This window comes from Chiloscyllium punctatum, chromosome 12, assembly GCF_047496795.1.
Source record: "Chiloscyllium punctatum isolate Juve2018m chromosome 12, sChiPun1.3, whole genome shotgun sequence".
Lineage (NCBI taxonomy): Eukaryota > Metazoa > Chordata > Chondrichthyes > Orectolobiformes > Hemiscylliidae > Chiloscyllium > Chiloscyllium punctatum.
The window spans coordinates 9,787,715-9,814,184 of record NC_092750.1 but is presented as its reverse complement, the minus strand read 5'-3'; the positions used below and the strand labels follow the sequence as shown (position 1 = coordinate 9,814,184).

The window sequence follows — 26,470 nt, the reverse complement described above, 5'->3', positions numbered from 1 at the left end:
AAAACGTTAGACCAGTCAGCCACACCACCAGCTGGGCACTTCTTATGTTTGGTTCTTTGTCCTTTTAATTAACCTCAATGCCAGGATTCTCAAACACAATCCGGTAAGAATTGTTAGTTGTTAAATGCTAGCGGGGTGAGGAGATGTTAGCCAGGGGTCTCATTCTTGTTCACTGACTCTTGTGCTGAGCACGGCATGTGGGTTGACTGTGATGCTGCCTACACTTACTGTCTAAATAAGGCTAAGAAGGGTGAGCAGTCTTTACCATGCCCTATATCAACATTTTCTTATGAAAGGAGGTAAGGAAATAAAATACCCAAACAGATGTTTATTGTTAGTGTACTGATTGACTTTTTTTTGTCTGTCTCCAGGGTAAACCGGGGATTGATGGAAAGCCAGGAATCCCTGGAAAGAATGTAAGTATTTCCAAACTATTATACAAAATATCGCACTGACGCTGGAATCTGACAGTGCAGAGGAGGTGAATGCGGGGTTTGTGACGAGTTACAGAACCTGAACGGGAAGTGTGATACCGTTCCTTGACAGTACACTACCCTCACCCCGCAAAACCCCACCCAGCCATCTTCCCAGAACGCAGCATAAAGTCATGTACAGCATGGAAACAGACCCTTCAATCCAACCTGTCCACACCGCCCAGATATCCCAACCCAATCTAGTCCCACCTGCCAGCAGCCGGCCCATATCCCTCCAAACCCTTCCTATTCATATACCCATCCAAATGCCTCTTAAATGTTGCAATTGTACCAGCCTCCACCGCATCCTCAGGCAGCTCATTCCATACACGTACCACCCTCTGCGTGAAAAAGTTGCCCGTTACGTCTCTTTTATATCTTTCCCCTTTCACCCTAGACCTATGCCCTCTAGTTCTGCCCCCGATCCCAGGGAAAAGACTTTGTCTATTTATCCTATCCATGCCCCTCATACTTTTGTAAACTTCTATAAGGTCACCCCTCAGCCTCCGATGCTCCAGGGAAAACAGCCCCAGCCTGTTCAGCCTCTCCCTATAGCTCAAATCCTCCAACCCTGGCAACATCCTTGTAAATCTTTTCTGAACCCTTTCAAGTTTCACAATATCTTTCCGATAGGAAGGAGACCAGAATTGCACACAATATTCCAACAGTGGCCTAACCAATGTCCTGTACAGCTGTAACATGACCTCTCAACTCCTGTACTCAATACTCTGACCAATAACGGAAAGCATACCAAACGCCTTCTTCACTGTCCTATCTACCTGCGACTCCACTTTCAAGGAGCTATGAACCTGCACTCCAAGGTCTCTTTGTTTAGCAACACTCCCTAGGACCTTACCATTAAGTGTATAAGTCCTGCTAAGATTTGCTTTCCCAAAATGCAGCACCTCGCATTTATCTGAATTAAACTCCATCTGCCACTTCTCAGCCCATTGGCCCATCTGGTCCAGATCCTATTGTAATCTGAGGTAACCCTCTTCGCTGTCCACTGCACCTCCAATTTTGCTGTCATCTGCAAACTTATTAACTGTACCTCTTATGCTCGCATCCAAATCATTTATGTAAATGATAAAAAGTAGAGGACCCAACACCGATCCTTGTGGCACTCCACTGGTCACAGGCCTCCAGTCTGAAAAACAACCCTCCACCACCACCGTCTGTCTCCTGCCTTTGAGCCAGTTATATCCAGAACTGTATGCAGTTCAAGATGGTGGCTCATCACCAGCTTCTCCAGGGTAGTGAGGGATGGGCGACAACAGCTGGCCCACTCTGACACCCACAGCCTTGGATGAGTTAAAAAAAACTGCAGGCCATTTGTCACATTGTCCCTCTGCCAAAAAAATTTCAGCTAGGCCTCTCTTTTCACGTCACCCAACAGGATTTTCCAAATCCAACTCCCTCAGGAAGAAACTGAGGCCTCCACCACTCCCAGGCCTTAGCCTGGCCTGAGACTGGTAAGCTATCACAAGGAGAGCAGAGCCTGAGCAATTCTCCCAAATAGGGTAGCACAGAGGTTAACACTGCTTCCTCACAGAGCCAGGAACCTGGATTCTGTTCTCACCTTGGATGACTGTAGATTTTGCATGTTCTCCTTGTGTCTGCGTGGGTTTCCTCCCAGTGCTCTGGTTCCCTCCCACAGTCCAAAGATGTGCAGGTCATAGATTCATAGAGATGTACAGCACGGAAACAGACCCTTTGGTCCAACTTGTCCATGCCAACCAGATATCCTGAACTAATCTAGTCATATTTGCCAGCACTTGGCCCATTAGCCTCTGAACCCTTTCTTTTATGTAATCATCCAGATGCCTTTTAAATGCTGTAATTGTACCACCCTCCACCACTTCCTCTGGCAGCTCTTTCCATATACGTACCACCCTCTGTATGAAAAAATTGCCCCTTAGGTCCCTTTTAAATCTTTGCCCTCTCACCCTGAACCTATGCCCTCTAGTTCTGGACTCCACCACCTCAAGGAAAAGATCGGATCTTTTAATCCTATCCATGACCCTCATGATTTTATAAACCTCTATCAGGTCACCCCTGATGCTGCAGGTGAATTGGCTGTGTTAACTTGTCCTGTGGTGTCCAGAGATACGCAGGTTAGGTGGGTTAGCCATGGGAAATGCAGGGTTACCGGGATAGGGTAGGGGGTGGGTCTGGGTGGGATGCTGTACGGAGGGTCGATGTGGATGGGCCAAATGACCTGCTTCCACACTGCAGGGATCCTGTGACTCTCTACTGCCCTCCATGAGATTCTGACCCAGCCAGTGACAGGAACCAACAAAAATAAACACAGCGTCTCAAGTGGAAATAAAGATCCAGTAGCACTTTTTTTTTAATAAAAGAGAATGCGTGCAATTCCCAAGTGCTCTTGAGCCAATGTTTATTGCTCAACCCATTTTACCAATAACTCATCATTCTCACATCTCTGTGGGATCTTCCTGTGCGCTAGTTGGCTGCCCTAGGTTACAATAACAGCAACACGGCAGAAGAACATGGTTGGCTATAAAGTGCTTTGGGATGTCCTGAAGCCTGACAGAAACCTCCTCCTTGTGATTATTTATCCCACTTTTCTGTTTTGTCATTTTGGGAGCACAAAGGCGTAGAATGGGTTACAGCCCCCAACATGAGGCCCAGCCAGATCCGACTTCACTTCCTCCTACTGTTGCTCGTATGGAGAGAAAACAGAAGTACGATACTGAACTTGCACAATCAGACATGGTCATGCAGAGTGGGTAGTGCAGGCTCGCAGGGCCGAATGGCCCACATACTTTCTACATTTCTGTGTTAATCTTTCTGCTTTTCCCTAGGGGGAGAACGGGATTTCAGGAGAGAACGGAAAAAAGGTAGGTGGGACGAGGAATTGGTTGACTCTATTTCGAACCAAGGGCAGACATTCCAGATATGGGCCTTCTACCCTAGCACTCCCCCCTCAGAAAATTCCTCACTCATTTCCCAAAATCCCTCTTCCCCCTTCCCAAAATCCTTCTCCCCTTTCCCAAAATCCCTCTCCCCTTCCCCAGAATCACTCACCTGCACCCAAAATCCCAGTTCTCCTTTCCCAAAATCCTTAACCCCTTCCCAAAATCCCTGTTTTCCCCTTCCCAAAATCCCTGTTCTCCTTTCCCAAAATCCTTATCTCCTTCCCAAAATCCCTGTCCCTCCTTCCCAAAATCCCTGTTCCGCCTTCCCAAAATACCTCTTCCCTTCCCAAAATTCCTTTTCCCCTTCCCAAAATCCTTCTCCCCTTCCCTAAATCCCTGATCCCCCTTCCCAGAATCCATCTCCCCTCCCAAAATCCATGTTTCACCCCTTCCCAAAATCTCTCTCCCCTTCCCAAAATCCATGTTCCCTCCTTCCCAAAATCTCTCTCCCCCTCCCAAAATCCCTTGTGGCCTTTCCCAAACATTCCTTCACCCCCTTCCCAAAATCCCTCTGCCCTTTCCCAAACATTTCACATCTTTTATTTGTGCCCCCCTGCACTGAGTCACACCCTGACGCGGTGTGGGGAGGGGGAGGTTGTCTGTGGCAACAATTCCTGGAATGATGGTGGAGGCTGAAGCAGTGAGACACAGTGGGTTGTTGCTGAACCAGACAGGCGTAATAAGGAGCTTCCGAAATTGTTAAAGAATTCAACTTTACCTAGAGCTCCTGCGGCCCAGTACTCTCTCAGTTTGGAATCACAGGAATGTCAGCGCTACAGTCAAGAAAGCACAACAACATCCCTACTTCCTCAGGAGGCTAAGGAAATTCAGCATGTCCACACGGACTCTTACCATTTTTTACCCAGGCACCGTAGAAAGCATCCTCTTTGGGTGCCTCACAGCTTGGTTTGGCAATTGCTCTTCTCAGGAGCACAGGAAACTACAGAGAGTCGTGAACACAGGTCAGTCCATCCCACAAACCAGCCTTGCATCCACTGACTCCACCTACACTTCCCAGTGCCTCGGCAAAGCAACCAACATCATCAAAAACCCCTCCCACCCTGGGTATATTCTCTGCCATTGGGGGGAAGATATAAAAGTTTGTATGCACATACAAGTCGATTCAAGGACAACTTCTTCCCTGCTGTTACCAGACTTCTGAATGAACCTGTGAAATTTTAAATGTTAATTCTTGATCTCGCTCTGTGCGCACCTTCTCTGCAGCTGTAACATTGCATTCCTTGCTCTGTTTTATTACCTTAATGCACTTTGTATGACATGATCTGTCTGCACTGCACGCAAAACAAATTTTTTCACTGTACCTAGGCACACATGACAATAATAAATCACATCAAATCAAATCAGAAATTGTTACAGCACTGAAAAAGGCCATTCAGCCCATTGTGGTGGCTCCTCCTCTTCAAATGAGCATCTCACTTTGTTCCATTCCCTGCCTTCTGTCTTTAGCCCTGCACACCCTTCCTTCACCAACAACCATCTAATCCCCTTTTTTAGTGCCTCGTTTGAACCTTCTTCAGCCACACTGTCAGGTAGTGCATTCCAGAACATAACCCTTTGCTGCGTTAAACGTTTCTCATCATATCACTTTTGCTTCCTCCATTAATTGCTTTTACTCTGTGCCTTCTCATTCTCACTCCCTTTATGACTGGGAACAGCTTCACCTTATTTACACTGTGCAGCCCGCTAACGATTTTGAAAACATCAATCACGTCTCCTCTCAGCCTCCTTGTCTCCAAGGAAAACTGTTCCAGCTTCTTCAATCTGTCTTCAGAATTGGAATTCCTCATCCCTGGAACCATTCTCATAAGCTACTTCTGCACTTTCTCCAGTCGGTTTGCATCCTTTCTAAAATGCACGACCAGCATTGAGTGGCATGGTGGCTCACTGCTGCCTCAGAGCGCCATGGACCCGGGTTCCTCCAGGTGCTCCAGTTTCTTCCCACAGTCCAAAGATGTGCAGGTTAGGTGGATTGGCCATGCTCAATTCCCCCATGGTGTTCAGGGATGTGTAGGTTCGGTGCATTAGTCAGGGGCAAACACGGCGTAATAGGGTAGAGGAATGGGTCTGGGTGGCTTACTCTTCGGAGGGTAGGTGTGGACCTGTTGGGACAAATGGCCTATTTCCACACTGTAGGGATTCTGTGATTCAGAACTGTATGCAGTACTCCAGCTGAGTCTATACAAGTTCAACATTACCTTGTTGCTCTTGTACTCAACGCTTCTATGAATAAAACATGGAATACTTGCTTGCTTAACTGCTCTCAACCTGTTACCTTTAATGACTTATGCACATATGCACCCAGGTCACTACCTGCACCCTCTTCAGAGTGAAACACTTTATTGTATATTACCTAGTTATGTTCATTGTGGAGTCTTTGTGGATGTGCTGCATTTCCTTAGCCTCATGAAGAAGTAGGGACATTGTTTTGCTTTGGTAACTGTCGTGTCAGCATATCTGTGATTCCAAAATGTATCAACTCAGGGGAGGCAGTGCCAGGTGGTATTATCATTAGACTCTTAATTCAGGTAATGGTCTAGGGATCTGGGTTTGAATGCAGCCATAGTAGATGGTGGAATTTGAGTTCAATGTTTTAAAAAATCTGTAGTTCAGAGTCTATGAAACCATCGTCAAAAAAGCCATCTGGTACACTGACATCTTTTTGGGAAGGAAACTGCCATCCTTACCTGGTCTGGCTCCATGTGACTCCAGACCCACAGCAATGTGGATAGATTCCTAACTACCCTCTGGGCCAATTAGGGATGAGCAGTAAATGCTGGCCCAGCCAGCAACATTCGCATCCCGTGAATGAACAGAAATTGATTGCAGCGTCTCCCCACCCCCAGATTCCTGGGGGTAATTAGGGACGGACAATAAATTCTGGATGGGCCAGGAACAATCATCATTCCTTAATCCAATAAAAATAAAAAAAGGTGAGGAGGAAAATAAAGTGGAACCTCCAATTTTGACCAGATTGATACCAATTCTCATAAATGGTGGGATATAATTGTTGCCCAACTTAGTGCAGTATTTATCTCGGGACGTGAGTAAGGTTTAGTCTAACACTGATTTAAAAAAACACTGGAACAGTGCAAAGACAGCTGAAATCATCTGTAGTGGCTTCTTATAATGGTGGTTAGTTGGAGTGTGGGTAATGAAATTCCTGCTGCCTTTGTAGGAGATAGAATTTAGGCTGTGCTCAGCGAAGGTAAGTTACCTAGCTGCTGCAGAGTTGTCGTTTATTTATTTATTAATAACCTGTTGTGTTCTGTTTATGTTTTTAGGGTGAGAAAGGTGATCCAGGAAACCCTGCAAGAGATGTACGTATTTGTCATTGCTTCATCCAGCATGAGTCAATGGCTTGGGTTACTTGGCTTATTGTCAATGTTAACCATGTAAAAATGTCATTGTTTCTCCTATAAAACTCAAAGGCAGCCCAGGATGTACCCACAATATTATGCCACGTGTAACAAGAATTTAACTTCTTCAATGTACTAGATTGGGGGCAAAGTACTAGATTGGATAGAGAATTGGTTGGCTAACAGGAAACAAAGGGTAGTGATTAACGGCTCCATTTCGAAATGGCAGGCAGTGACCAGTGGGGTACCGCAGGGATCCGTGCTGGGACCGCAGCTTTTTACAATATATGTAAATGATATAGAAGATGGTATCAGCAATAACATTAGCAAATTTGCTGATGACACAAAGCTAGGTGGTAGGGTGAAATGTGATGAGGATGTTAGGGGATTACAGGGTGACCTGGACAAGTTAGGTGAGTGGGCAGATGCATGGCAGATGCAGTTTAATGTGGATAAATGTCTGGTTATCCACTTTGGTGGCAAGAACAGGAAGGCAGATTACTACCTCAATGGTATCAAATTAGGTAAAGGGGCTGTTCAGAGAGATCTGGGTGTTCTTGTCCACCAGTCAATGAAGGCAAGCATGCAGGTACAGCAGGTCGTGAAGAAGGCTAATAGCATGCTGGCCTTCATAACAAGAGGGATTGAGTATAGAAGCAAAGAGGTGCTTCTGCAGCTGTACAGGGCCCTGGTGAGACCACACCTGGAGTACTGTGTACAGTTCTGGTCTCCAAATTTGAGGAAAGACATTCTGGCTATTGAGGGAGTGCAGCGTAGGTTCACGAGGTCAATTCCTGGAATGGCAGGATTGCCTTACACGGAAAGACTGAAGCGACTGGGCTTGTATACCCTTGAGTTTAGAAGACTGAGAGGGGATCTGATTGAAACGTATAGGCTTATGAAAGGACTGGACACTCTGGCAGGAGGGAACATATTTCCGTTGATGGGGGAGTGCCGAACCAGAGGACACAACTTAAAAATACGGGGTAGACCATTTAGGACAGAGATGAGGAGAAACTACTTCACACAGAGAGTGGTGGCTGTGTGGAATGCTCTGCCCCAGAGGGCAGTGGAGGCCCAGTCTCTGGATTCTTTTAAGAAAGAATTGGATAGAGCTCTTAAAGATAGTGGAGTCAAGGGGTATGGAGATAAGGCTGGAACAGGATACTAATTAGGAATGATCAGCCATGATCATATTGAATGGCGGTGCAGGCTCGAAGGGCAGAATGGCCTACTCCTGCATCTATTGTCTATTGTCTATTGTCTATTGTCTAATGTCACTAAATCATTGAGGAGTTGTTGGCAATGGGAGAGGAATCGGGGTATAATTTACCACCTGCACTGACTCTTCTGTCACGGCATGGTGGCTCAGTAGTTAGCACTGCTGTTTCACAGCACCTGGGACCCCAGTTCAGTTCTACCCTCGGATGACTGTATGTGTGGAGTTTGGACATTCTTCCCATGTCTGCATGGGTTTCCTCTGGGTGCTCTGGTTTCTTCCCACAGTCCAAAGTTGTGCAGGTTAGGTAGACTGACCATGAGAATTTGCTCAGAGTGTTCAGGGATGTATAGGTTAGGTGGGGATTAGCCATGGAAATGCAGGGGATAGGGTAGTTGGGGGTGAGTTTGGGTGGGATACTCTTTGGAGAGCCAGTGTGGACTTGTTGGGCCAAACGGCCTGTTTCAATGTTGTAAGGATCCTATGATTGTGATATTTAGTTATATCTGTGAACAACCACAATCATTGATGATCCAGCTATTTATCTCCCTTGAGTCAAGAGATTTCTTTTCCTGAATAAATGTTCTGAATGAATTAGATCACTAGCTTTCACTTATAGTTACCAGACCTAATGTACTTGCCCTCTTTGAAGTAACAGTGTTGCACTCACCTCTATACCGTGATGCAGCATGGAAGGAATAGGGCCTTGCTACAAAATGATAGCATCTATACCTCTCGGTCAGATGGGCGAAATTTAAGTCCCACTGGCCCTGGAGGTGTATCATAACACACTTTCAGAGGTTATTGTGATATTGTGTACTCGGGACCGAGACTCCCCCACAAGGGGAAGCAACTCTCTCTCTATCTATGCTGTTAAACCTCCCAACAATCCTATATGTTTCAATAAATTCTCCGAAACTCCAAGGACTACAGACTCAACATCTTCTCATTAGACAGTCCCTCCATACCTGAGATCAACCAAGTGAGCAATCTCTGAATTGCCTCCAATGCCATTATACCTTAGCTTAGATAAGGACCCAGAACTGATAACAGTCTTCCAGCTGTGACCTGATTAGTGCCTTATATAGTTCTAGCAAGACTTGCCTTTTTTATGCTCCATTCCCTTTTAAATGAAGGACAACATTAAATTTCCTTTTCCTATTACATTGTTTCAGTACAATGCAAATAATAATGCAATTTGTTCATTAAGTCAAACTGAGTGCACAATGATTTTATTTTATTTCATGAAATATGAGCTTTTTATTATTCATACTCTGTCTCACAACAGTAGGACCCTCAAATCCCTCTGTTCTACAGCTTTCTGCAGTCTTTCCCCATTTAAATAATATTCACCTTTTCTATTCTTCTTGAAGAAGGGTTACACCCGAAACATTGACTTCTCCACCACCTGATGTGGCCTGCTTGCTGTGTTCTTCCAACCTCCTGCCTGTCTACCCTTCCTTTCTTCCTGCCAATGTGCATCACCTCACATTTTCCCCACATTATTTTCCATCAACTGGGTTTTTGTGTTTACCTGAGCTGGCCATAATTTCCTGATCCTGACTCACTGTTTATTAATGTCCAGCATCTGCAGTCCTCACTTTCTCCTCGTTGTTTATGTGATAATCCAACTAGGGTCAAGATGGTGCTAAAGGTGTGCGTGGAGACCCTGGGCTGCCAGGACTCATTGGCCCACCTGGGCTTCCAGGTGTGATCGGACTTCCAGGACCTCCTGGGCAGGTATGTGATACTCCACAAGGATACAACACAGAAACAAACCTTTTGGTCCAACTCATCCATGCCGACCAGATATCTTAAACTCGTCTAGTCCCATTTGCTCGTATTTGGCCAAATTCTTCTAAACCCTTCCTATTCATATATCCATCCAGATGTGTTTGTGGAATCCCTGTTTTCCAAAGCTGCCTCATGTCCCCTTTGCCCTCCTGATTTCCCTCTTGAGTATATTCCCACTGCCCTCATACTCCTCAAGGGTTTCACTCGATCCCAGCTGTCCACACCTGCGATATGCCTCCTTTTTCTTGACCAATGCCTCAATTTCTTTCATCATCCAGCATTCCCTACACCTACTGGCCTTGCCCTTCACACTAACAGGAACATACTTCCTCAAGACTCTCATTATCTCATTTTGGAAAGCCGCCCACTTTTCAACCATTCCTTTACCTGCAAATATCCTCTCCCAATCAGCTTTTGAAAGTTCTTGCCTAATACCATCAAAATTGGCCTTCCTCCAATTTAGAACTCTAACTTTTAGATCAGGTCTATGTTTTTCCATCACAATTTTAAAACTAATAGAATTGTGATCATTTCCTGTCCCACTGACACTTCAGTCACTTGCCCTGCCTTATTTCCCAAGAGAATATCAAGTTTTGCTCCTTCCCTAGTAGGTTCAGTAACATACTGAATAAGAAGATTTTCTTGTACACACTCCAGAAATTCCTGTCCATCCAAGCCCTTAACACTTTGGCGGTCCCAGTCTATATTTGGAAAGTTAAAAGCCACTACCATTAAAACCATAACACTAACCCTAACATATTCTTACAGACACCTGAGATCTTTTCACAAATTTGCTTCTCAATTTCCAGCTGAGTACTGGGTGGCCTAAAGTACAATCCCAATAAAGTCCTCATTCCTTTCTCATTTCTCAGTTCCATCCAGATAACTACATTGGACACACTCCCAGGAATATCCTCCCTCAGTCCCTTATCCCTTATGAAAAACACCACTCACCCTTATCTCTTGCCCCCCCACCCACCTTTCTATACTTCCTATTGCACCTGTACCCTGATAGGGTTAGAGTTATGGACCAGTCCAGACCCTTCTCACCTTTAACGTATTGTAAGGACACAGCCTAGATGCTCACTTTTATACTTATTTAAAGGTAAGTGTAATTGGTCCACCACGTGGTTTTAATCAAAACACACTTTCATCTTACAACACAGTTAAAATACATAAAAAGGAATTGGCATAACTTTAATTCTGTTGAAATGATGTATTATTTAACCACTAATCATCCTCTGTTCCAATAAAGGCAGCAAACATACTCTGGTAAAAATGTAATTCGGCAAAACAATTACAATTCACGTGCGCTGTCTATCTCTGGAAATGAAACAATCTGCCCCTGTTTGATTTTGAAGAGGAAGCCTCACTGTCTGAGATTTCACTCTAGCTGCTGGGAACTTAGCTCCAACAGTTAGCAGAAACCTTGTCACTAAGTGAAAACAAAACTAAACACCTTCCTGGGTCTGTGTGTGTCCTGAGCCTGCCTACTTGTGATTCCAACTATCTATCTAAAGAAGACAGCACTGAGGTAACATCTCTCTGTAAGAGAAACAGCACACAACACATCTCTCTTAAAGGCAAAGTGCTGTCACAAAGAGGAAGAGAAAGCTGAATGGTGAACATGCACTTATTTGTGTTTCAGACACATGCAAACCCCCTCACTTCACTTATTTGTCGTAAATTTGCAGGTCTTATTTTTCAAAGGGCTTGACTCATCCTCCCCAATAGCAGGACCGCAAGGGCCTTCAGGAACTCCGGTAAGATGGCAAGATAATGGTTACTTTAAAGCACAATCAAATGTCAATTCAAGAAGGGGCGGTAGACACCGCCTCCAATTAGATGCAGAAATTTGAGGCAAAAATGTGACCTCCATTTAAATCAAATAAGTAAACATGGTTAAGCATCTTCTTGAGTGGAATAGGGGGAGTTCTATGTTGCATATTGTCCATATTGCATTACACAAAACTCACATAACTCAGAACATTCTAGAAAAAGATGCTTTGCAGTAAGGACTCTACTGTGGGACATTATGCTGTGTTATATTTTGATCCAGTGTTGAGCAGAACTGCTTTGACCTGGAACAACACATTATCTTTCACTGTCTGGCATAGCTTTACAACGCTGCAGTGTTCTGTAAGGCTTCATGAACAGCCAAGTCAGAGCATGCCTTACAATACTCATAATCAGTACAAAGCCATGATATACTGTCACTGATCCAGCTCCACTAACATGCAAGAACAAAGTTAAAAAACACAACACACCAGGTTATAATCCAACAGGTTTATTTTGAAGCACTAGGTTTTGGAGCGCTGCACAGCCATCTGATGAAGGAGCAGCACTCCAAAAGCTAGTGCTTCCAAGTAAACCTGTTGGACTATAACCTGATGTTGCGTGATTTTTAACTTTGTACACCCTAGTCCAATTCCGGTGTCTCCAAATCATTCAAGAACAAATCAGTGTAATGTTTCTAATAGTTGAAACCACATCCAGGATTTGAGGTAGTGTTTTCTGCAGCTCATAGGTTGAGGAATTTTTATTTATTTTATTAATTTGAGAGATGTAGGCATCGCTGACTGGTCAGCATTTCATTGCCTGTCCCTAGCGTGTAATATATATTCAACAAGACGATGGTGAAGTGAACGTTTAGTGTGTTTCCAGACCCATGCAATTCTCTGCAGATCCTATTCCAGATCAAAATAATGAGCAAACTATTGGTTTCCTGACAGCTGACACCAGCTCAATGCAGGTCACACTCTGCAAGGGAACCTCCATGCAGAGGACCAAAGGAACTAACATCTCGTCACCCCGTACCACGATTACCCTGCACCCATCTGCGAAATTGTATTTGTACTTGTTCATCATGAAGTGGGAAAATCTGCTGTGATGGTGCTTCCACATGACTTTGTGTTGCTTTGAGATGTGGTGCATGATGCACAGGGAATAGTAGCTAGGGAACAGGAGAAGGAACAAGACTATTAAATCCAGGGGCCTAGGTTCAAATCCCAGTGAGGCAGAGTCTGAAAGCTAAGAGTTGAATGATAACTGTGAACTTGTTGTCAACTCTTTGTGGGCAAAACCCATCTGGGTTGAGGATAGCGAATGTGGTCCCCTTGTTCAAGAAGGGGAGTAGGGACAGCCCTAGTAACTATAGGCCAGTGAGTCTCACTTCTGTTGTCGGCAAAGTCATAGAGAGAATTGTAAGGGATAGGATTTATGAACATTTGGATAGGAATAACATGATCAAAGATAGTCAGTATGGTTTTGTGAAGGGCAGGTCGTGCCTCACAAACCTTATTGAGTTCTTTGAGAAGGTGACTAAGGAAGTGGACGAGGGTAAAGCAGTAGATGTGGTGGATTTTAGCAAGGCGTTCGATAAGGTACCCCATGGTAGGCTACTGCAAAAATTACGGAGGTATGGCATTGAGGGTGCATTAGAGGTTTGGATTAGGAATTGGCTGGCTGGAAGGAGACAGAGGGTAGTAGTTGATGGTAAAGGTTCATCTTGGAGTGCAGTTACTAGCGGTGTTCCACAAGGATCTGTTTTGGGACCATTGCTGTTTGTCATTTTTATAAATGATCTGGAGGAGGGGCTTGAAGGCTGGGTGAGCAAGTTTGTGGATGACACGAAAAGAGTGGTGGACAGCGAAGAAGGATGTGGCAAGTTACAGCGGAATATAGATAAGTTGCAGAGATGGGCAGAAAGGTGGCAAATGGAGTTCAATGTAGCTAAGTGTGAAGTTATTCACTTTGGTAGGAGTAACAAGAAGATGGATTACTGGGCTAATGGTAGGCTACTTGGTAGTGTGGATGAGCAGAGGGATCTTGGTGTCCATGTACACAGATCTCTGAAAGTTGCCACCCAGGTAAATAGTGCGGTGAAGAAGGTATATGGCGTACTGGCTTTTATTGGTAGAGGAATTGAGTTCCGGAGTCCTGAGGTCATGTTGCAGTTGTATAAGACTCTGGTGCGGCCTCATCTGGAGTATTGTGTACAGTTCTGGTTGCCATACTATAGGAAGGATGTGGAGGCACTGGAACGGGTGCAGAAGGGGTTTACCAGGATGTTGCCTGGCATGGTAGGAAGATCGTATGAGGAAAGGCTGAGGCACTTGGGGCTGTTTTCATTGGAGAAAAGAAGGTTTAGGGGAGATTTGATAGAGGTGTACAAGATGATTAGGGGTTTAGATAGGGTTGACAGTGAGAACCTTTTTCCGCATATGGAGTCAGCTGTTACTAGGGGACACAGCTTTAAATTAAGGGGTGGTAGGTATAGGACAGATGTTAGGTGTAGATGCTTTACTCAGCGGGTTGTGAGTTCATGGAATGCCCTGCCTGTATCAGTGGTGGACTCTCCCTCTTTATGGTCATTCAAGCGGGCATTGGATAAGCATATGGAGGTTATTGGGCCAGTGTAGGTTAGGTCGGCTTCGGTCGGCGCAACATCGAGGGCCGAAGGGCCTGTACTGCGCTGTATTTTTCTGTGTTTTATGTTCTATGTTCTATGGGTCATTAACGTCCTTGTGGATGGAAATTTGCCATCCTTATGTATTCTGGTCCGCATGTGATTCCAGACCCACAACAATGTGGTTAACTATGAGGTGCCCTCTGGGCAATTAGGGAGGGGCTGTAAATGTTGGCCTAGCCAGTGACACTGTCATCTGTAAATGAATGAAAAAGAAATGTAATGGAAATAATTACGGTTAACTTGAAAACCTGTATTCACTATAGAAGCTGCAGCACTAAAGTGAATTAAGTTCACGATGTTTCGTGTGATCTTCATGGTGAATTCCATGCAGATTAGAGTCCCTGCCAGATCCCAAATTGAGGTGTTAGTCCATGTCTGCAGTGGCTCAGTTAGTAGCACACTTATCCCTGAGACAAAGGCTAGTGGATTTAGATTCCACTTAAGCTCAAAAATCAGTGTTGGTTTGCCATGATCTATTAGAGATAAATGCTGGAGAAACTCAGAAGATTGGGTGGAATTTGCAGAGAGAGGAACAAAGTTGATGTTTTCAGTCCTCTATGACTCATGGAAATGCTATTTTTTTTTTAAATTAGATGTTCAACCAAGGCCCCAATTGTCCTCACGTTTGGGTGCAAAATGATCCCATGAGACAATTTTGAGGAAGAGGGATGAAGTTATCCCTGGTGTCCTGACCAATATTTATCCTTTAATCAGCATCGCAAAATCAGGTTCCCTGGATGCTATGACAATTGTGTTAGTGGGAACTTGATGTGTGCGAATTGGCTGCAGTGTTTCCTACATTACAACAACAGCTGCACTTCCCAAAAAAGTACTTTATTGGATGTAGGACATCCTGGGACATTTGCAGTCGTGAAATATGCTATAGAAATGTTTTCAATTGCTGTCAAATCAATCTGAGAGGGTTTACTTGTGTTAGATAAATGGGGAGATTTGAATCTTCTAAGGAAGTGTTTTGATGTTTTTGAAAACATCATAATCAGCAGCAGGTTGTGATGTCAGAACACTGACAGGAGCCTGTGGGGTTTGATCCTCAGACCACGATCTGAGTGAGTGCATGATCTGTTATGTAGGCAGAGGTGAGAGAGTGCCACTTTGTCTGAGACCTTTGCATCAGGTTTGATATCCGTTCAAGGAACGCATTAATGAGGAAAAGGATGAGTTCGCAAAACCTTCACTTGCCTTCCTTCATTTGTGAAGTTGGAGTGTCTCAGCTCCTCATAATCTTGAGTGGGAATTTCAGAACGTGATTGAGACTTCAGTAATGTTGTTTTTAAATGTATCGTTTTGTTTGTTTTCCACAGGGAGTACCAGGTATCCCAGGAGCCTCAGGGCAACGGGTAAATTATTTACATTCTCGTCCTACCAATGAGCAGCCTGGATGTAACTAAGTGGGAGAGTGAGTGGTGAGGAGGATGCTGGGAGGGTTCAGTTGAGTGTATGGTAGATGCCCTACAGCTTGAGTAAAGGTGAAGTTATACACTTCAGTGCGAGAAATCAAGAGCATTGTTTAAATGGTGACATACTGGGAAAGTAGATGCACAAAGGGATCTGGGTGTCCTTGTACACCAGTCAATGAAAGCAAACAGGCAAGAGCAGCAAGGAATCAGGAAGACAAATGGTACATTGGCCTTCATTGCAGGAGGATTTGAAACCAGAAGTTGGGATGTCTTACCATAGGAGAAAGTGAGGACAGCAGATGCTGGAGATCAGAGTCGAGAGTGTGATGCTGGAAAAGCACAGCAGGTCAGGCAGCATCCGAGGAGCAGGGGAATCAATGTATCAGGCATAAGCCCTTCATTGCAGTTACATAGTGCCTTGGTGAGACTATAACTGGTGTATTTGTTTGGGAACAGTTTTATTTTATGTAGAATCCCGACAATGTAGAAAGAGGCCCTTCGGCCCAATAGGTCCACACTGACCCTCCAAAATGTAACCCACCCAGACACATTCCCCTACCCTATATTTACTCCTGACCAATGCACCTAATCTACACATCCCTGAACACTATGGGCAATTTAGCATGGCCAATTCACCTAACCTGCACATCTTTGGACTGTGGGAGGAAACCGGAGCACCCGGAGGAAATCCACGCAGACACGGGAAGAATATGCAAATTCCATACAGTCACCCAATGGTGGAATTGAACCCGGGTTCCTGGCGCTGTGAAGCAGCAATGCTAACCACTGGGCCACCTACCGGAGAGAGGGTATACTTGCCAATGAAGAAATGCAGTGGAGATTCACTCGGGTAATACCAGGGGTGACAGGACTGTCCTCAGAGGGGTGATTGGTTTGACTGGGCCTGTATTCACAAGAGTTTAACAGAATGAGAGGGGATCTGATTGAGGTATCTATGGCTTGACAGACTAGATGGAGAGAGAATTATTTCCCCATGGTTTGAGGGGTCCAGGACTAAAGGGTCATGGTCTCAGGATACAAGGTAGGACTGAAGTGAGGAAACATTTCTTCACTCAGAGGGTGGTCAGCCTGTGGAATTCATGACCACAGAAGGCTGTGGAGGCTCGGTCACTGAGTTTGTGTTCAAGAAAGAGATTGGCAATGTCTCAGACAGCAACGCTGTCAGGGGGCATGGAGAGAAGTGGGAACATGATGTTGAGATAGAGGAAGAGCAGTGATCACGTCGAATTGAAGAGCAAACCTGAAGGGCCAAATAGCCACCTTCTGCCCCTGACATGGACAGGAACTAGGTTGACTGGCAGGAAATAGAGAGTTGGAATAATGCGTAAGTACTCAAATTGTCAGTGGTGTCCCGCAGGGATCTGTGTTGGGGAATCAATTATTCATGAACAACTTGGGTAAAAGATCAAATATCCAAATTTGCTGGCAACACAAAATTATGCAGCATTGTCGACAGGGTGATGAGAGCATAAAATCACAAGAGGATAGGCGACCAGGCAAAGCTGTAGTGGATGGATTTGAATGTAAGCAAGTGTACGGTTATCCACTTTGGACCAAAAAAGGATAGCTCAGGGTACTTTCTAGATGGTATGAGGTTAAATATGGTGGATGTTTAAAGAGACTTGGGGGTTAAGGTGTGTATATCTTTAAAATGCCATGAACAGGCTCAGAAATTAATCAAGAAGGCTAACGGACTGCTGGCGTTTATATCGAGAGAACCAGAGGACAAGGATGCTGAAGGTATGCTGCAGTCATCCAAGAGGCAAAAGTGAGGACTGCAGATGCTGGAGATTAGAGTCGAGACGATGTGCAGAGGATCTTGGAGTCCTATGTACATAAATCCCTGGAAGTTGCCACCCAGGTGGATAGTGCTGTTAAGAAGGCATACAGTGTGTAAGGTTACATTCGTAGAGGGATTGAGTTCTGGAGCTGCAATATCATGCTGCAACTATATAAAACCCTAGTGTGGCCACACTTGGAATATTGTGTACAGTTCTGGTCGCCCCCTTACAGGAAGGATGTGGAAGCATTGGAAAAGGTGTAGAGGAGATTTACCAGGATGTTGCCTGGTCTGGAGGGAAGGTCTTATGAGGGAAGGCTGAGAGACTTGGGTCTGTTCTCCTTGGAAAGAAGAAGGCTAAGGGGGGATTTGATAGAGACATACAAGATGATCAGAGGATTAGATAGGGTCGACAGTGAAAGTCTTTTTCCTAGGGTGATGACATCAGCTTGCATGAGGGGGCATAGCTGCACATTGAGAGGTGATCGATTTAAGACAGATGTCAGAGGCAGGTTCTTTACTCAGAGAGTGGTAAGGGTATGGAATGCCCTGCCTGCCAATGTAGTCAACTCAACCACATTAGGGTCATTTAAACAGTCCTCGGATAAGCATATGAATGATGGTGGGATAGTGTAGGGCGATGTGCTTAGATTAGCTCACGGGTCAGCACAACATCAAGGGCTGAAGGGCCTGTTCTGAGCTGTATTGTTCTATGTTCTAGAGTGTGGTGCTGGAAAAGCACAGCAGGTCAGGCAGCATCCAATGAGTAGGAGAATCGATGTTTTGGGCATAAGCCCTTCATCAGGAATGATAAAGGGCTTTTACCCAGAAAGTCGACCATCTTGCTGTGCTTTTCCAGCACCACACTCTCGACTGCAGTCATCCAAGACCTTGGTTAGACCCCACTTAGAGTACTGTGAGCAGATCAGGGCAGCACACCTTAAGAAGGGTAGATTAGCCTTGGAAGGAGTACAGTATAGGTTTATAAGATTGAACCTGGACTTTAGGGGTTAAGTTATGAGGAGCGATTATACAAATTAGTCCAGTTTTCTCTAAGATTTCGAAGATCAAGGGGTGATCTGATCCAAGTCTTTAGGATATTAACAGGAAAGAATTGGGCGGGTTGGCAATGACACGGCATGGAAGCTTCATTATTGGGCAGCACGGTGGCACAGTGGTTAGCACTGTCGCCTCACAGCGCCAGAGACCCGGGTTCAATTCCTGTCTCAGGCAACTGTCTGTGTGGAGTTTGCACATTCTCCCGGTTTCCTCCCACAGTCCAAAAATGTGCAGCTTAGGTGAATTGGCCATGCTAAACTGCCCCGTAGTGTTAGGTGAAGGGGTAAATGTAGGGGAATGGGTCTGGGTGGGTTACTCTTCAGAGAGTCAGTGTGGACTTGTTGGGCCGAAGGGTGTGTTTCCACACTGTAAGTAAGTCATGTCTGAAATAAATAAAAACTGGTTGGGGATTCTAGAAATATGGGCATGGACTGAGAATTAGAGCCATACTGTTCAGGAGAGATGTTAGGAAGCACTTCAACGCACAAAGGGTGGCAGAGGTTCAGCACTCACTTCCTCAATGGAAGTCGATGCTCGATCAGTTGCTAATTTTAAATCTGAGATCGATAGATTTTTGATAAGCAAAGGAATTAAGGAGTATGAGCCAAAGGCAGGTATATGGAGGTAGACCACAGATCAGCCACGATCTCGTTGAATGGCAGAATAGGCTTGAAGGGCTGAATGGCCTCCTCCTGTTCCTGTGTTCATTTGATTGCCTCACTCAAATATGTATCTTGTATTTGCAGGGAGAGAAGGGAGACATGGGTACCAAAGGTCAGAAGGTAAGTAACTAAAGCTCTCTAATGGCGCATATGTGTGTGCATTCAATGCTGGATGAGTTGGGCCATCTACATTTGTAAAGTGGGAAGACAGGACCTTATTTTGGATGGAGTGTAACCATAATTTCAGAAGCATTAAAGGGTGCTGTATGTTATAATATGATGTGATGCTTGGGAACTATTCACTGTTGGCTTGTGGTTGGGTAGATTACTGCCACCAATCGTCCTTCGTGTGCCTGTTCTGTGGGAGAGAACGGACCTCAGCAATCTCAGTAGAAGGTGCTCTTATCTTCAGTAACAAGATGAGGTTTAATACATAACTAAAAACACACAAGTTGCTCAGGCACGTTAAATATTCGCTAGACTAATGACAAAACCATTGCCAATTGTTGTAAAACCCCTTAATAACCTGAAGGGAAGGAAACTGCCATCCTTATCTGGTCTGGCCTACACGTGACTCCAGACCCACGGCAAAGTGGTTGACTCTTAACTGCTCTCTGAAATGGCCCAGAAAGCCACTCAGTTCAAGGGCATTTAGGAACAAGCAACAAGTGGCAACATTGCCAGTGATACCCACATCCCATGCAAGAATAAATGAACATTACTGACAAGATGTAGGTAAGATGCCTCTGTCAGGAAACCATACCAGGGTCTAACAGATTTCAAAAGCTCTTATCCCCACCTAGTGGTTGCGTTGTATATCAGACTGGGAGGGCTGTGATGGTGTCCATACCTCTGAGCTAGGAGGGCTGGGTTCTAGTCCCAAAGTGTGTCATAATGTGTCCGAACAGACTGGTTATAAAATATTGATATCGGACTGAGTGGGGGCTTCATTGTGGCCCGTAACCCTTTCATGACCATGACCTTTTTACAGATGTTTATGGATATGGGAGCTCTCTTGGCTTTGAGCCAAGTCCCAGTTCCGTGAAATGTGTGTGTAATCCAACCCAGCAGAACTGAGGGGTTTTTAAGTTGTATACATGGGTAGTGGGTATCGCTGGCTAGGCCCAGTATTTATTGCCCATCCCTAATAGACAGAGGGCAGTTAAGAATCAACCACATTAATGACTGGAGTCACATACAGGTCAGACCAGGTTAGGACAGCTGATTTCCTTCCCTAAAGGACTTCTGTAAACCGGATGGGATTTTTTAAAAAAATAAATGACACTCGTCAGTGACTGCCATTGGGTTGGGTTTTTATTCCAATTTCCCCATGTGCCAGGGTGAAACACGAAGCTTCATCCTCAAAGCGAGGGCTGGGGTTCTGGATTACTACTCCATTAACATTACCACCACCTCGTCGAAACACTGCACTGGCATAAGTGCCAGTTTTCGGGTGAGATGAGGCGAATGTTTATCAGGCCAGAGATAAGAGGAACATTTTCTCTCAGACTGTGGTATGACTTTGGAACTCTCTGCTTTAGACGTTGTGTGGGGGGGTGGGGGTGGTGGGGTGCTGGGGTGGAAGTAGGGTCATATTTTTAAGATAGAGGTTGATAGGTTTTTGTGAGGCAGAAAATCGAAGGGTATTCAGAGGGGTGGAGAGTTCTAAATGGGAATTAGATTCCCTGCAGTGTGGAAACAGGCCCTTCGGCCCAACAAGTCCACACTGACCCTCCGAAGAGTAACCCACCCAGACCCATTTCCCTCTGAATGATGCACCTAACACTGTGGGCAATTTAGCATGGTCACCCACCTGACCTGCACATCTTTGGACTATGGGAGGAAACTGGAGCACCCGGAGGAAACCCACGAGACACGGGGAGAATGTGCAAACTCCACACAGACAGTCACCCAAGGCTGGAATCGAACCTGGGACCCTGGCAGGTTCTTATTAGATAGCAGAACAGGCTTGAGAGGCCAAATGGCCTGGTCCTGCTCCTTTTCATGTGTTCAGCTGTTTACCATAGTTGGAGGTAAAAAATCCCATCACCACTAAATCGATAACACAGTCAATATTTATCCATCAAAAAAGATCATAAAATGTGGATCACATGATCATGCTTCCATTGCTGTTAGTGGGGTCCTGCTGTGCACAATTTGGCCACCAAACTTCCCATATTACCACAACAAATACACCTCAGTAATCCTGGCACGGGGAAATAAAAAATCTAGATTGCAGTTGTGTGTGATCATTATTAATCTGAAGAAACGTATTGAAACTTTGTGAAGAATTTCCCAGTCATTTTTTTGTTTGTTTTTATGACAGGGTGAACGTGGTTTGGAAGGGGAGCCGGGGACAGCTGCTGTAAGTACAGAATGCTTCAAATGTTGTTTCAATCTTTGTTTACTGTGGTATAGGCAGAGACAGGAAGGGCACTGACTGATCACAGCGGTGGCCCTGCCTTCCGTGTTCATCCAAGAATCAGATTGCTGGAGCAACGTGTATTTTTATGTTGGATGTTGGAGCCCCTCAGTTAGGCATGGTCGACGCTACAATATTTTCTCCCTCTCAGACATGTGTCCAGGAATCTCTCTCACTCCTACTACTCGGCCAATAGCACGCGCTGGAATGATTTGCAAGTTGACCCACAACCTGTTTGAGAATTTGAATTAGAATCCCTACAGTGTAGAAACAAGCCATTCAGCCCAACAAGTCCACACCGACCCTCCGAAGAGTAACCCAACCAAACCCATACCCTATTATCCTATATTGACCCCTGATTAATGCACCTAACCTAGATATCCCTGAACACTATGGTCTTGTTATGGACAAACATCCCTTGGACTTCATGTTCAGGAGTGGGATTTTGAGCCTTGAACTTTTGGCTCAGAGGCAGGGACATGGCCGTGAGACCTCAGTGTGTCCACTACACCCCAAGATCATCGTTATACTACTTTTCTTATTCTTTGATCGTGCCATTCTTGAGAGTTTGGATAAAATAACTGGTTATTGTTATAGGTTGTACTAAGTATAGCAGTAGGTGCTCCAGATCCATGCAAACCCCCAACTCAAAGGCAAACACAGTGACACCATATCCTTTGGCTTATGTGTCAGAGTTAGGAGTGGGAGGGTGCGGATGGGGGGGGGTGGATAGACAGCAATTGGCAGCTTAGCTTGAGGGAGAGTTGACATCAAGATGGGAGAAGCCAATGAGCCGAAGTGAGAGAATGCTCTTGTGGGGCATGTAACATTGGTATGGGCAGAATGGCCTCTTTCTGGTCTTCAGATTGTGTTTCAGTTTTCGAGCTGTACCACTTTGTGGAATCTTTGACAAGATCCAATGGCAGATGGACCTTGTTCTCAAAGAAAGATCCCAGGTACTGTGTGTCAGATAGTGGGAACACACGCGCTGATGGGGTTATGATATAACTCTGACATCAGCAGTCACATGCCATTGGGATTGAGAATGGGGCGACAGTAGGAGACAGCTGGAATCCAAAGATCAGAGTTCTCAATGTCAGGTTAGAAGGAAGAGTTTGTCTGAACTCCGAAGAGAGAGACAGTAATCACTCATGGATCAGGCAGAAGCATAGATACAGCTGATTCAGAATTAGGTTTATTCTGTCAACGGAGTCTCTACAATATGGACCACTCCATCAATGCAGTCTCTGCAGTGCGGACCAGACTATCAGTGCAGTCTCTGCAGTGCGGACCAGTCTATCAGTGCAGTCTCTATAGTGCGGACCACTCCATCAGTGCAGTCTCTACAGTGCGGACCAGCCTATCAGTGCAGTCTCTACAGTGCGGACCAGCCTATCAGTGCAGTCTCTACAGTGCGGACCAGCCTATCAGTGCAGTCTCTACAGTGCGGACCAGTCGATCAGTGCAGTCTCTACAGTGCGGACCAGTCGATCAGTGCAGTCTCTACAGTGCGGACCAGTCGATCAGTGCAGTCTCTACAGTGCGGACCAGTCGATCAGTGCAGTCTCAGCAGTGCGGACCAGTCGATCAGTGCAGTCTCTACAGTGCGGACCAGCCTATCAGTGCAGTCTCTGCAGTGCGGACCAGCCTATCAGTGCAGTCTCTACAGTGCGGACCAGTCGATCAGTGCAGTCTCTACAGTGCGGGCCAGTCTATCAGTGCAGTCTCAGCAGTGCGGACCAGTCGATCAGTGCAGCCTCTACAGTGCGGACCAGTCGATCAGTGCAGCCTCTACAGTGCAGACCAGTCTATCAATGCAGTCTCTACAGTGCGGGCCAGTCTATCAGTGCAGTCTCAGCAGTGCGGACCAGTCGATCAGTGCAGTCTCTACAGTGCGGGCCAATCTATCAGTGCAGTCTTTGCAGTGCAGACCAGTCTATCAATGCAGTCTCTATAGTGCAGGCCAGTCTATCAGTGCAGTCTCTACAGTGTAGGCCAGTCTGTACGGTGCAGTCTCTACTGTGCGGGCCAGTCCATCAGTGCAGTCTGTACAGTGCGGGCCAGCCTTTTAGTGCAGTCTCTACAGTGCAGACCAACCCATCAGTGCAGTCTCTGCAATGTGGGCCAGCCTTTCAGTGCAGTCTCGACTGTGCAGGCCAGTCTGTACAGTGCAGTCTCTACAGTGCAGGACGACCTTTCAGTGCAATCTCTACAGTGCGGGCCAATCTATCAGTGCAGTCTCTACAGTGCGGACCAGCCTGTCAGTGCAGTCTTTGCAGTGCGGACCAGTCTATCAATACAGTCTCTATAGTGCCGGCCAGTCTGTACGATGCAGTCTGTAGAGTGCGGGCCAGCCTGTCAGTGCAGTCTCTGTAGTACGTACCAGCCTATCAGTGCAGTCTCTATAGTGCAAGCCAGTCTGTACGGTAAAGTCTCTACAGTGCAGGTCAGGCCATCAGTGCAGTCTCTATAGTGCAGGCCAGTCTGTACGGTACAGTCTTTACAGTGCGGGCCAGCCTATCAGTGCAGACTCTACAGTGCAGGCCAGTCTGTACGGTACAGTCTTTACAGTGCGGGCCAGCCTATCAGTGCAGACTCTACAGTGCAGGCCAGTCTATCAGGGCAGTCTCTAGAGTGTAGGCCAGTCTGTACGGTGCAGTCTCTACTGTGCAGGCCAGTTGATCAGTGCAGTCTCTACAGTGCGGGCCAGTCTGTACAGTGCAGTCTCTATAGTGCGGGCCAGTCTGTACAGTGCAGTCTCTACAGTGCGGGCAAGTCCATCAGTGCAGTCTCTACAGTGCAGGCCAGTCTATCAGTGCAGTCTCTACAGTGCGGGCCAGTCTGTACAGTGCAGTCTCTACAGTGCGGGCAAGTCCATCAGTGCAGTCTCTACAGTGCGGGCCAGTCCATCAGTGCAGTCTCTACAGTGCAGGCCAGTCTATCAGTGCAGTCTCTACAGTGCGGGCCAGTCTGTACAGTGCAGTCTCTACAGTGCGGGCAAGTCCATCAGTGCAGTCTCTACAGTGCGGACCAGTCCATCAGTGTCGTCGCTATAGTGCCGGCCAGTCTGTACGGTACAGTCTTTACAGTGCGGGCCAGCCTATCAGTGCAGACTCTACAGTGCAGGCCAGTCTATCAGGGCAGTCTCTAGAGTGTAGGCCAGTCTGTACGGTGCAGTCTCTACTGTGCAGGCCAGTTGATCAGTGCAGTCTCTACAGTGCGGGCCAGTCTGTACAGTGCAGTCTCTATAGTGCGGGCCAGTCTGTACAGTGCAGTCTCTACAGTGCGGGCAAGTCCATCAGTGCAGTCTCTACAGTGCAGGCCAGTCTATCAGTGCAGTCTCTACAGTGCGGGCCAGTCTGTACAGTGCAGTCTCTACAGTGCGGGCAAGTCCATCAGTGCAGTCTCTACAGTGCGGGCCAGTCCATCAGTGCAGTCTCTACAGTGCAGGCCAGTCTATCAGTGCAGTCTCTACAGTGCGGGCCAGTCTGTACAGTGCAGTCTCTACAGTGCGGGCAAGTCCATCAGTGCAGTCTCTACAGTGCGGACCAGTCCATCAGTGTCGTCGCTATAGTGCCGGCCAGTCTGTACGGTGCAGTCTCTATAGTGTAGGCCAGTTGATCAGTGCAGTCTCTACAGTGCGGGCCAGTCTGTACAGTGCAGTCTCTACAGTGCAGGCCAGTCTATCAGGGCAGTCTCTAGAGTGTAGGCCAGTCTGTACGGTGCAGTCTCTACAGTGCGGGCCAGTCTGTACAGTGCAGTCTCTACAGAGTGGGCCAGTCGATCAGTGCAGTCTCTACAGTGCGGGCCAGTCCATCAGTGCAGTCTCTATAGTGCCGGCCAGTCTGTACGGTGCAGTCTCTACAGTGTAGGCCAGCCTTTTAGTGCAGTCTCTACAGTGCGGACCAGCCTGTCAGTGCAGTCTCTACAGTGCGGACCAGCCTGTCAGTGCAGTCTCTACAGTGCAGTGCAGTCTCTACAGTGCGGGCCAGTCTGTCAGTGCAGTCTCTACTGTGAGGGCCAGCATATCAATGCAGTCTCGATAGTGTGGGCCAGCCTTTTAGTGCAGTCCCTATAGTGCGGGCCAGTCCATCAGTGCAGTCTCTACAGTGCAGGCCAGTCCATCAGTGCAGTCTCTACAGTGCGGACCAGCCTTTCAGTGCAGTCTCTACAGTGCGGGCCAGTCTGTCAGTGTAGTCTCTACAGTGCAGGCCAGTCGATCAGTGCAGTCTCTACAGAGCGGGCCAGTCTGTCAGTGCAGTCTCTACAGTGCAGGCCAGTCGATCAGTGCAGTCTCTACAGTGCAGGCCAGTCGATCAGTGCAGTCTCTACAGAGCGGGCCAGTCGATCAGTGCAGTCTCTACAGTGCAGGCCAGTCCATCAGTGCAGTCTCTATAGTGCAGGCCAATCTGTACGGTGCTGTATCTACAGTGCGGGCCAGTCCATCAGTGCAGTCTCTATAGTGCCGGCCAGTCTGTACGGTGCACTCTCTACAGTGCGGGCCAGTTGATCAGTGCAGTCTCTACAGTGCAGGCCAGTCCATCAGTGCAGTCTCTATAGTGCAGGCCAGTCGATCATAGCAGTCTCTATAGTGCAGGCCAGTCTGTACGGTGCACTCTCTATAGTGCAGGCCAGTCTATCGTGCAGTCTCTACAGTGCAGGCCAGTCTGTACAATGCCATCCCAAAAGTGAGGGCCAGTCGATCAGTTCAGTCTCTACAGTGCGGGCCAATCTGTACAGTGCAGTCTCTACAGTGCGGGCAAGTCCATCAGTGCAGTCTCTACAGTGCGGGCCAGTCCATTAGTGCAGTCTCTACAGTGCAGGCCAGTCGATCA

General features: G+C 46.5%; 1 protein-coding gene across 3 annotated transcripts in view; it reads left to right on the top strand.

Annotated features, from left to right (window-relative positions):
• The window catches only part of col7a1 (collagen, type VII, alpha 1), a 436,569-nt gene that overhangs the window by 285,037 nt on the left and 125,062 nt on the right, over positions 1–26,470 (top strand). For all 3 annotated transcript variants that reach the window (XM_072581827.1, XM_072581825.1, XM_072581826.1), the window contains exons 68-75: positions 372–416; positions 3,299–3,334; positions 6,715–6,750; positions 9,644–9,748; positions 11,497–11,565; positions 15,596–15,631; positions 19,298–19,333; positions 21,540–21,578. In XM_072581827.1, the coding sequence (XP_072437928.1) occupies positions 372–416; positions 3,299–3,334; positions 6,715–6,750; positions 9,644–9,748; positions 11,497–11,565; positions 15,596–15,631; positions 19,298–19,333; positions 21,540–21,578 (402 nt within the window). The remainder of the gene's footprint in view (positions 1–371; positions 417–3,298; positions 3,335–6,714; positions 6,751–9,643; positions 9,749–11,496; positions 11,566–15,595; positions 15,632–19,297; positions 19,334–21,539; positions 21,579–26,470) is intronic.